This window comes from Triplophysa rosa, linkage group LG10 (genome assembly GCF_024868665.1).
Source record: "Triplophysa rosa linkage group LG10, Trosa_1v2, whole genome shotgun sequence".
In the NCBI taxonomy this organism is placed as follows: domain Eukaryota; kingdom Metazoa; phylum Chordata; class Actinopteri; order Cypriniformes; family Nemacheilidae; genus Triplophysa; species Triplophysa rosa.
In genome coordinates this window covers 777098-789502 of record NC_079899.1, presented here as the reverse complement: position 1 = coordinate 789502, position 12405 = coordinate 777098, and the positions used below count along the sequence as shown (strand labels likewise).

General features: G+C 37.0%; 2 protein-coding genes across 5 annotated transcripts in view; one reads left to right on the top strand and one right to left on the bottom strand.

Annotated features, from left to right (window-relative positions):
• meis2a (Meis homeobox 2a) overlaps nt 1–12405 on the bottom strand; it is an 84890-nt gene that overhangs the window by 56896 nt on the left and 15589 nt on the right. The gene's annotated exons all lie outside the window — the stretch shown is intronic.
• Nucleotides 5047–7199, top strand: LOC130559866 (G-protein coupled receptor 26-like). Its single transcript, XM_057343160.1, has 3 exons — nt 5047–6067; nt 6167–6280; nt 6782–7199. The coding sequence occupies exons 1-3, from the start codon at nt 5400–5402 to the stop codon at nt 7017–7019; spliced, it is 1020 nt and encodes a 339-aa protein (XP_057199143.1). The 5' UTR covers nt 5047–5399; the 3' UTR covers nt 7020–7199.

Below are 12405 nucleotides of genomic sequence, written 5' to 3'. Positions count from 1 at the left end.
CTTCTCCTCATTTTCCTTCTTTGATGGCATAAGTAGTGATCAGTTATTTGGATATTCAGAGATAATTATCACAGCACCTGCTTATAGTGAAACATTGCATACAGATACAACAAATTATTAGAACAGGCATGCAGAATTGCATTTAACAAGTTCATATTTATAATATTTATGCTTATACGAAAAATAGTTTTGACACAAGACTAAGATTCAAAAGAACACAGATGCTGTTCTGTACTTTAGTAATACAGTATGTGTCATGAAACCCATCACGCTCTCTAAGATCTCAAAACTCCAGACTTTTGATAACACCTAGAATAACTAAATCCACCAAAGGGGGTAGAGCTTTCTCATACGTAGCACCTAAACTCTGGAATAGCCTCCCCGATACTATTCGAGGGTCAGACACACTCTCCCAATTACACATCTTTTCAGCAAAGCATTCACTTAATGCAAAATATGCTAAATAAACCACCGGGAGACTGCATTTATTAGATATTATTTACTAGAATAATCTTGATTGTTCTATAAACACCATGCACTGTGCTGTTTTTTTACCTTTTTTGTGTTTTTCAGTTTTTCTTATTTTCTCTTGTAAAGCTGCTTTGGAACATTGCACATTGTGAAAAGCGCTATATAAATAAAATTGAATTGAATGAAACCAACATCCCTTATTAAAATACTTGTAGCAAAGAGAAACCAGACTTCATACTGTATCTTAGAAAATGCTCCATATGACGTATCTGTAGTAAACACTGCAAATATGGAAGCTCACAGTCTTGGTAACACCACCCATAGAGCTATAAGATGATCCATACTCCAGTTTTTATTTTCTGCAAATAAATGCAAATAGGCACAATATTTTTATTTGAAATTTGGGAGAAATATTGATAATAGTTCACAGAATAAAACAAAAATGATCCTTTTACCTAAACTCATGCCTATAAATAGTAATTTCAGAAAAATGAAAATAGTTTTGAAATGGTCTCTTAATTTTTTCTATAGCTGTATATCATAAATCATATTATTTTTTGGTGGTTCATGTCTTTTAATCTACTGCGCTACACTGAAAAATGCACATATTTTAACTTAAAAACTTTAGTTTAAAAGCTGCCCTAAACTTTTAAGTTGAATCAAATTGGCTCAAGTCACTTGAATTTAAATAACTGATTTAAAAAAATCTGTAATCATTTATCAAATATTTAATAACTTAATTATACAAAATAATTTGCTTATTTCGTATAAATAGGTAAAAATTGTTTTAACTTAAACATTGAAGGCAGAATGCCTTCTGTGTTCAACTTGAACAGTAGGGTTCTGGATTGATGCCCAAAACATACACAGAGGGCCATTGCACGTATATTTGGTTTTGAGATGTTATGTAACCATCATAGATGACCATTCTGATAAATAGGTGCGTTGGATCATTAATAAAACAATAAAGCATCTTTTTAAATATGCCCTCTTTGTTGCTTTTGGTCGAATAGGGTCAGTTCTGTAATTTTGGCCAGCAGTGAGCTGTAAAGGCTTTATTGATGCAAAATCCAGATCCTGTTCTTTCTCCAGTTCTTTTGGTCTCTGGATGAAAGGAGCTCCCCCACGATTTAGGCAAAGGTTGACTCTGCCATGGCCAGCGGCACCCTGCAGTGGGCAGAACCATTCAGTCTTTAGGGGATGAGATTTGTATTCAATATTTTCTGCTTTGCTTCTAAACACTCACTAGACCAAAAGTACATACCATCAGACAAGCTTTTATAAAACTGAAAGATGTTGTAACTATTTTCCAACAATCCCCATCTTTAAATCACAGCAGACATTTTCCGTACACTTTTGAACTCTCTTTTGCATAACTGTCTCATCCACAGTAGTTGTGTGGGACTGTTTGGATTGGAAAGTGCTGTTTACTTTAAGCCTTGTGGGATGTGCGACTGGGTTAGTTTATGAAAGGAAAGGTATCTCCACCAACCACACACACACACACAGTTTGTTAGAAACACAACATGGCCTTATCTGTTTAGGAAAACCACCAAGAAAGTATTTTAAGAACTCGCAGTTATGTTACTCTGACATCAAAGTACTTAAATAACTATAATTTGTCACATTGGAATGCATAAATATTGCATCACACTTGTCAGTGTCATCTCGTCAAGTTCACTTTTCAATGCTGTGATGAGTTATTTTAATCCGCTGCCATTTCGACAACAGACAATACCTCACAAAACCCTGCGTTTCCATGACAACATGACTCACAATAACTGTTTGAGCGTACCTGAGCCAGCTGGAAATGCCTTAAAAGACTTATTTCATGCTGTATCTGTTGCCAAACAGCTCTATGTTTAGCATCTTTACCATTGTTATTCTCAATAACACTGCCTATATTGCGTGTCCCGCAGCACAAAAGAGCTATTGTGGGCTTTTAAAATAAAGTGTTTTTCATTTTAAAAACCTCAAGTTGGAATTTAAATATGTTATTGACCACCATCAAACAGCAATGAGTGGCTGGCATGAGTCTGATAGTGACTGGAAATGTAGAGATGCCATGATCTGTTAGATTCACTATACGCACACACACTGCAGTAGATGCTGGCGTGCCACCTGTGGCTAGATGCACATGTCAGAGATAACAGAGGCAGTGATGAATTATCTCACAGCTGCAATGTTTTACCCGTGCTTACACCACACTGCGACATTACACAGTTACCGGAAAACCATCCACGCTCACGAACACCTACAGCGCCGTTTTGTATAGATTTATCTGCGTTGTGTGCATTAAATTAGCAGTATATCAAAATAATGGCAATGCCCACAGTGTATAATAACTGTTTATAAGGTGTTGACATAGAAATGGAAACTGTTTTGGAGTCTGCTCAGCCTTAATTGTAATAACATGGCATTCAAGCATATTAGTCATGTGTGCTATAATAAAAGACTGGGGAACAATGACCACTCAAGGGGCATTAGGACAACAAAGACTCGATGTTTGTTGGTGTGTAAAGCAGATCTAAAGTATGGTCAGCACGAGTGTGATTATCCAGTAGTTTTTTGGAGGATCAGAAATGCAATATAAAATACATAACTATGTTTTTAGAGCTGTATAAAGACCTTACATAATGAAGCATTATTTTTTCTTACCTTAGAATCAGCTCTTTCTATCTACACACATCGCAAGGAATTTGCCGTGTTGTTTCTATAGTAGCCCTAGACGGACAAACTGCCCTACAGAGCGCTTTTCGTAAATACGTTATCTCCTTCGGCCACCGTAGTGCTTCGAAATGGAGGGTTAGAGTGAGCCGTTGGTTGCATATTCGCAACCTCACCACTAGATGCTGATAAGTTTCATACATTGGACCTTTAATCAAATAGAGACTAAAGCATATAAAAAGCAATTTTTAGAGTAGAGTTTGTGCATAGGCATTCTTTGTGCATTCTTACTGTGCATGCTGTTTACCCAGAATCTGTTCACTCAGTTTATGGATGGTCACTTAGTGCCAATAACAGCAACACAACATTTTTCATGGTAATATAAGATTTAGCTAAATATACTAGAACAATATGTATGTGCTGATCACACCCCCGCATTTCCAGAATTAAACTCAAAGGGGAAAAAATGATGCTTTTCTATTTTCAGTTGGAGACCATCTTTCTTCAATTTGCCACAGTCACAAGAATGAAAATCTCACTAGAGCATGCAGGGAGCTTGAGTTATACAGAGGCCTCAAACGTATGCACAAATCATTTAACATAAGCAATAGGGTACTGGTTTACAGGAAATTTTATAAGATGTCTTATCAGTCTTGTAATTTTAAGCTTCCACATTATTATTAAAAGTTGTGTGTGCATGAGCTGAACTTGTGAAATGTATTTACATAATATTAACAACTTAATACTTTTGTTTAAAGAACTACAGTCCACATACAGTACAAAATAATTTCTAACCACAGCACATTTCCACAGTTGTTTATTATGACATTCTGTGTAGAAGCGAGTTAGAGCCCTTGATGCCATTTTGAGCCGTTTTCCCTGATGGTTTAAATAAATGTCAGGAAGTCATGGGGGATTACTGATATAAAGTCAAGCTATGACAGGGACAATAAAAAGCACTTAACCTTGTCCCTCTTGACCTCAGCTAGGTGCTACAGTACACGTATGGGCCAAGTTAGTTCATTTATCTCTAGACATGTCTTCGCCTTAACCGAGATATTATTTCCACCGAGACCTAAATGTGGGGTCAGTTTTATTTATATGAGTGTATGTCACATTTTTACATAAACCTTTATTGTCTGTTCATTATTTTACATCATATATTGCATTTGTAGAGATGACCTTATCCTTTCAGTTATTTTGGTGTTTTTTACAATAGCCAATTTGTCTAAAAGGGGAGCAAAAGTTTCAGTGACATTTAATGGCAAAATCATACTAACGGTCACTAAAGCTGACAGAGAGATATAAAGTGTATTTAAGTACAGTACGGAGTGCAGGTGAGTACATTCACAGGCTCTCTTTTATACAGACAGACACAGGTGGGATAATGAGCCTTTATCATGCTGATGGATTTACAATAGAGGAGACACCCACGGTGTGCTTGTCCCCAGAAGCACAGCTGGCTCTGTCTCTCAGCTATTGTCTTGCTCGTTTTGATTTGGCATTTGTAAAGAGCTGATTGTGAGCCTGCTTCTGACTCATGTGCTCCCCGGGGAAACCCATCACTGAGGCACCTGTAGTGCTGCTTCATTAGAAGTTTTAGATATCACCTGCTTGCTTCTGGTCATTATACACCTTTTATACAGCTTTGATTATTTTCAACCCCACAGTTACGCGGTATGTATTATGTTGTTTTAGTAATATATTGAATAATAAAGGTTGCCAGGTGAAGTTTAACTTTTAATGTATTTTTAAAAACAATGCAATGGTTTGACGATAAATTCGACACGATAAATGTTTGGATCTGACTTAATACACAAGATTTAGATTGCAGTCTTTATGCACATAAAAGGCCTCCCACAGTCGCAACCCTAGTGCGCATGATCCAATAACGAAGCAGTACTGAGCGTGATAGAGTCCCTGAGCTCCACCAACACAAGCATTGAGAAGCGCAGGACTGAACGCATCTAGCACGATGGAAATTGAACGGCGTTGTTCTGCAATAAAAGTGGAGTTTATTAATCTGAAATAATTTTTAATGGTGTGTTAAAAATGGGAAATGTGCAGACGTGAAAAGAAGACGCGATTACGGTTCAGCACTCTGGACAGCGCACGCAAGTTGCGCCTGACGCAACTCACCGGAGTTATTTGGTCTCTGCTCAATAAAACGTCGCGTTTAACCGACGAAGGATCATGCAACTCGTAACATATTTACCAATAACAGGGGCAAATACACCGCAAGTGGACTTTTAAAGTGAGAAATGGACTTTGCGGAAATCCTATTTGCTTTGTTTATCGTCGTGGTCGCGATCGTTTCTCTGTTGTCGAACTTACTGGTGTTGCTATGTTTCATCCACAGCGGCGAAATACGCCGACAGGTGCCAGGTGTGTTCACCATGAACTTATCGTTTTGCAACATACTCATTTCCGTCCTGAACATGCCGTCCACTTTAGTGGGGATTGTAAAAAACCAGCAGCCTTTTGGGGACTGCCTCTGTCGCACGGTCAGCTTTCTGGAGACCTTTCTGACAGCCAACAGCATGCTGAGCATGGCAGCGCTCAGTATAGATCGCTGGATCGCCGTGGTTTTCCCGCTGAGTTACTCCAGCAAAATGCGCTACCGGGACGCGCTGGTCATGGTATGTTATTCGTGGCTTCACTCGTTCACATTCTCCCTCATCCCGCTGCTTTTCTCCTGGTTTGGCTACAGTCCCATTTACGCATCCTGCACGTTGCATTTGGACGAGGAGAGCTCACGGATTAAGTTTACCGTGTTTACAATCGTCTTTCATGCCACCAGCTTCACGCTCTCCCTCCTGATTTTGTGCGTTACATACTTAAAGGTGTTAAAAGTTGCCCGCTTTCACTGCAAGAGGATTGACATTATAACCATGCAGACCCTCTTCTTACTGGTAGATATTCACCCAAGGTATTTACGACAATCTATTCTCAGTATGATTTTAGGCTTGTTTCCAAGGTTCCCCATCCTGACAAATCTCATTAACACGTTGTAATTATTCTTTTGTAGTGTAAAGCAACGCTGTCTCGCGGAACAAAAGAGGAGGAAACAGCGCGCAACTAAGAAAATCAGCATTTTCATTGGATCTTTCATCATCTGTTTTGCTCCTTATGTCATTACAAGGTATGTGCTATTTATAACGTTTTAATTTAAAGCTGTGCCACATAACCTGTGATGGAATAAATGAGCGATATTTTAAGATGAATACTGATGGGAGCAGAATTACGCACTGAAGCTGTTTTATTTTGAGCTATTGATTTTGTTGTAAAAAAAAATGTTTCACTACTATAATTGTCTCGAAATGGCGTCATTAAACTGAGTCGTGAGATGACGTTAACAAGTCTGAGGTGACAGGACACACAAACACTTTTAGTTGCTCAGGTGATTGGCTCATGATTCCTAAATAAAGCTCACCTGATCTGAAAACATTTTCTGTCTGCGACATTTAATGTTCCCTTTAAATGGACTTATTAATTCACATAATGATATTTAATGAAATATTCTATACAAAATCATGTTCAGATTTGGCATATTCCTAGCATTCAAACCAGAATAGCAAGATTCAGTTTGGTTCTTTCATACATGCTGTCAATTATTGTTAATGGATTCTTTTCTGTTTCCAAGGTTGGCTGAGCTTCTTCCCCTTGTGGATATTAACCGACACTGGGGTATTGTCAGCAAGTGTTTAACATACAGTAAGGCAGCTTCAGATCCCTTCGCATACTGCCTCCTGCGGCAGCAGTACAAGAAGGTCTTGGTAACAGTAGCCAATCGGCTGCTAAAGCGTGATTTGTACCCCTCCTCTGGACACAGCAGCTCTATGGACACAGAGAATGACTACAGTCTTCAAAGGATTAGCTAATGACACAATTGCACAAGCTGGAACATCTCAATGCCTTGATTTCAAAAGTGTGTGAGAAAGAACGTCTAATTGTGTGTGCGTGTGTGTGTGTGTGTGTGTGTGTGTGTGTGAGAGAGAGAGAGAATGAGATGGAGAAACAGAGGATTGTGTGCCGCTGTTGGGGATGGTACTGTAACATTGATGGGCCTCTCTCTCTCTCTCTCTCTCTCTTTGTCTGAGTACATGAGGGGAGCGTGGCAGGAGGTGTGAGAGCAACTCGCTTGATTTTTGTTTTTCAAGGTTTAATCTTTGTTTCCGTTTCTTGGGTTTTTCTTTTTTATTTGTGGGGATTTCACGTTTTGGGTTATTTAAAAAAAAAAAAGTCGCTGTAAATACCTGAACGATGGAGAAAACCAAGGTGCCTCCCGCGGGTGAGGGGGACCGGTTTTCTCTATACGGAACGGGTGCAAAGTTTTTTCGGATCAAGCGTTTACGGTCGAAGAAGTTCTATTGGCAATGGGAGAGATTGTAGGTCATGAAAAAATTGTATCAGCTTCGAGAATGAATAGGGCTGTTGTGTTTTTTCTGAAAGATGAAAAAGCAGTGAATAGTCTGGTGGAAAACGGAATTGTTGTATCTGACACGTGGGTGCAAGTAATGCCATTGCGAGCACCTGCTACAAAAGTTACAATTTCAAATGTGCCTCCTTTTATTTCAAATGAGGAAATTGTTAAGGAACTAAGTCGTTTTGGAAAGTTTGCTGGATCTATGAAAACGGTTCCGCTTAGATGTAAAAATGCCGCATTGAAGCATGTGCTGTCTTTTAGAAGACATGTTCACATGCTTTTAAATGCGCCCACAAAGTCGTTGGATATTTCTTTTCGCATTCAACATGGTGATAGTTCTTTCATGGTGTTTGCAACAACTGATAGCATGCGTTGTTTTGAATGCGGGGATTTTGGGCATAAGAAGTTTACGTGCCCGCATAAAAAACAATCGGTTAATGAAACCAATTTCGGAAGTAATGAAGTGCAGGCGGATCAAAGCGAAACGACTGTGAGTCCAGATAAGGAAAAAAGGCCAGTGGTTGCAAAAGAAGTGGTGATTCCATCAAAAAAACAAAAGACAAAGGAGATTGAAAGTGAAGAGTTGGAGGTTTCTAAATCCAACTTTCCCCCCCGAGCTGTATCTTCTACCGAAAAGAGTGCCGTAGGCCTAGATCAGGTTTCGGAAGCTGAGGTGAGTGTTTTTAATTCATCTATGCGAGCCGGTGAAAATGAAAGCCCAAATGTTTTGAATGCTGATATCGGTGCTAAGGAAAATGAAAATGGTAGTGTGGATGTGGTGGCTGGTGTTAGTTGTTTGCAATCGAGTTTGCTGGTGGAGAATGAAGATAGTGATGAAGGAATGATGGAGGAATGTGAAAGTTTTTCAGATTTTTCTGAAATCGAGGGAAGTCAGCCTATGAATAACGTTTAGACTGTAGAGGAATTAAATTATTTTCTCGATGTAACAAAAGGGAAAAAGGTGGATGTTTTAAGATACTTCCCGGATGTAAACAAATTTGTTAAATCAGTAGTGAATGCTCAGAAGTTAGTTGGCCACGAGGTAATTTCAAAGCAAAAAAGATATAGGTTGAAAAAGTTTTTGACGGCCGTGCGTAAGACTAAAAATGTTAAAGGGGATTTGTAAATAAAAAAAAGCACATGTATATGGGTTTAATTTCTATTTTTTGGTTTTTCAATATCCTTTTGTGTTTCTTTTCTCTTTCCCCTATCATGGAGATTCTAAGAGTTGGATCTTTAAATATTAATGGGTTGAGGGATGGGGGGAAGCGAGCTTTGCTAATTTAATTTCTCAAATTTAAAGAAAATCATGTAATATTTTTACAAGAAACTCATAGTGACTTAAAAAATGAGTTGGATTTAAATTTGTGGTGGGAAGGAAATATAGTTTTAAGCCATGGCACAAATGTAAGTGCAGGAGTAGCTATTTTATTTTCACCTTTTCTTAATGTGAAGATTTTATCAACAACTGAAGTAGAAAAAGGTCGTATTTTGATTGTGAAAGCAGAAATTAAGAATCAATTATTTGTTTTCATAAATATTTATGCTCCAAATAAAGGGTCAGATAGAACAATTTTTTTTGAAAAAATTAGAAGTTGTTTTTAAAACTTACACTTTGGATGAATTTTTAATAGTAGGTGGCAATTGGAATTGTACTCTTGGTTTTCTATTAGATAGGAATCATGAAGAACCTGATTTGGTATCTGCTTCTCTTTTAAAATCTATTATTCTTAAGCATGATTTTATAGATGTATGGAGAGGAAAAAATAATAAGTTGAGACAATATACATGGACAAAAGCTAGACAAGGAAGAATAAGTGTAGCAAGACTTGATAGGTTTTATGTTAAGCGTGAAGCAAATAATAGAATAATGGACTGTATCATTTTTCCATGTTGTCTATCGGATCATCATTTTATTACTATTAATATTGTTTTGACACAGGCGAAATATAAAAGTCTTTATTGGAAGTTTAATGTAGCATTGTTGAAAGAAAAAGATTTTCATGATAAATTTGAATTGTTTTGGACTGAGTGGGTTTACAAAAAAAAATGAATTTGATGATTTAATGCAATGGTGGGATATAGGAAAGATACAAATAAAAGTTTTTTGCCAGCAGTATACAGCTTTTTCTACAAGAACAAATAGAGAAACAAATTCTGAAATGGAGCAAGAAATATTTCATATTACATCTGGTTTGGTTTATCATTCAGAATCTTTCTCACCTGGCATGTTATCAGAAAAGAAAAAAAGATCTTGAAACTTTGTTGCAGGTGCGGGCAAAAGGAGCCCTGATAAGATCTTGCTTTATGTCTGTAAATGAGATGGATGCCCCCACTGCTTATTTTTTTAATTTAGAAAAAGTGTCAAAGCAACAAAATGAAATGTACTGTTTGACAACACCAGATGGACTAAAGACTTCTGATTCAAGACAGATGCGAAAAATTGCAGTGGATTTTTATTCGGACTTATATAAAAAAGAGGAAACCGACACAGGATGTGTTTCACAGATATTGCAACAACTACCTTCTATTTCTAAAGAACAGAAACAGACTTTGGATCATACTATTTCCTTTGAGGAATTAACTGAGGCTGTCAAACAAATGAAGTCAGGTCGAGCACCTGGAATTGATGGACTATCAGTGGATTTTTAGAAGGCTATATGGAAGTACATCGTAAAATAATTTTATATGGTGATACAAGAATGTTTTAAACAAAATGCCTTCCAAAAAGTTGTCAAAGAGCGGTGTTAACATTGTTGCCAAAAAAAGGAGATTTAAGTCATTTGAAGAATTGGAGGCCTCTGTCTATGTTGACATCTGACTACAAATTAATAGCTAAAGTGTTAGCAAACAGATTGAAGACTGTACTGGGAGATATAATACATGAAGACCAGTCGTATTGCATTCCAGAAAGAACAATATATGACAACATTTTTTTGGTCCGGCACATCATGGAGTACTCTAAATTAAATGAAGTAAATGTTGGTTTTTTGTTCCTGGATCAGGAGAAAGCATTTGATAGAGTTGACCATGGGTATTTATTTGACACATTGAAGGGTTTTGGTTTTGGTGAGGTTTTTATTTCTTGAATCAAATTGTTGTATACAAATGCCTCTTGTATTCTAAAAATAGGTGGAGGATTAAGTCAACCAATAAGAATACATAAAGGCATCAGACAAGGATGTCCATTATCTGGTCAGCTATATGCTTTAGCGGTAGAGCCCTTATTGAGTCATTTAAGAAAAGGTTTATATTACGCAGATGACATTACTGTAATTATAAAAGATCAGAATGATATTGATCTTGTTAATGGCAGTATTTTGTTGTATGAGAGAGCATCATCTGCCAAACTTAATTGGAGTAAAACTGAAGCTTTTTGGTGTAATAATAACACAACAATGCATTTACCTTTTCTACAAAATATAAAGTGGGAAAAAAATGGTTTTAAATATTTAGGCATATTTTTGGGCTCTGAAATGTATCAAAGAAAAAACTGGGAAGGTGTAAAATATAAAATTTGTAATAGGTTATCAAAATGGAACTGGGTTTTGCCTCAACTATTTTATAGAGGAAGAGTGTTGGTTATAAATAATCGTGCGGCCTCTACACTTTGGCATAAATTGATTGTATTGAATCCATCAGAAGAAATTATTAGAGAAATTCAAAAATTGTTTGTTAATTTTTTCTGGGCTGGGCAACATTGGCTTAGAGAGTCAGTATTGTATCTTCAAATAAATGAGGGGGGTCAAGGCCTTATGGATATTAAATCTAAAGTGGCTGCTTTTAGACTGCAAACTGCTCAAACACTGTTATATCACACATCTCAGAACTGGATAAAAGTAGCTTGTGCTTTATTGAATAGAGTGGGACGTATGAAGTTGGACAAGCATCTCTTTTTAATGAATTTGAAAGAGATGGATCTTAGTGGACTCTCTCCCTTTTATGCTTCAGTCTTGAATGCATGGCAAATCTTTAACATAAATAGGGTGGAGTCTGAAAAATCTCGTGAGTGGGTTCTGGAAGAACCTTTAATGTTTAATCCTCACCTATCTAGTGTGATTTTAAAATCACAGGCGGTGTGCACAAACTTGGTGAGAGCAGGAATAAGTAAGATTTGTCATCTTAGATTAAATGATCAATGGATGACTGCAGTAAGTCTAGCCGTAAAGATTGGTATCCATTCCGTCAGAATTGTGGAAAATTTATTATCTGAATTACAAGTGTTTTTTCCTGTATTGCCATTGCAAAATGAAAAATCTGAGAAAACATTCCCCAACATAAGTGTGGATGTAAATGTAGGGGAATGCAGGAGTCTGATGGAAAAATGCTTTCTTTTAAAACACCCGAACTGGGCTGTTTTGACAAAATTTCCAAAAAAGCACTTTATTGTATTTGTGTCAAATTTTTTAATATGAAAGCATTAAAAGACCTTCCGGAAACAAAGTGGGTTGACTTTGTGGAACCAGGTGACTCTCCAAAAGGATGTTGGAGGTCTTTATATAAAAAGCCCATTGAAAAAAGATGTGGGGATTTACAATGGCGAATTTCTCATTGGATAATGGCAACAAATAGATATAAGGCCCATATAAATCCGAAGAATGTTTATTTTGTGGGTGTACAGAAACAGTTTCTCATATATTCATTGGTTGTTCAAGAGTATTGGGAGTTCTTGGTGTGTTAAGTGAGTTGAGCCGTAATCTTGGTTTTATTTTTACAAATTGTTTGTTCATTTTTGGACCAAGATATAGTGCCGCAAATAGGAGAAAAATTGTTCTAATTAATTTCTTATTTGGTAAGGCAAAAATGGCGATTTGGTTAACAAGGAAGAACAAAATGCTTTG

Coding starts and splice junctions, on each gene's coding strand:
- LOC130559866 (XM_057343160.1), top strand. CDS start 5,400: ATGGACTTTGCGGAAATCCTATTTGCTTTGTTTATCGTCGTGGTCGCG. Junction 6,068..6,166: donor CTGGTAGATATTCACCCAAG/GTATTTACGACA, acceptor ATTCTTTTGTAG/TGTAAAGCAACGCTGTCTCG. Junction 6,281..6,781: donor GCTCCTTATGTCATTACAAG/GTATGTGCTATT, acceptor TCTGTTTCCAAG/GTTGGCTGAGCTTCTTCCCC.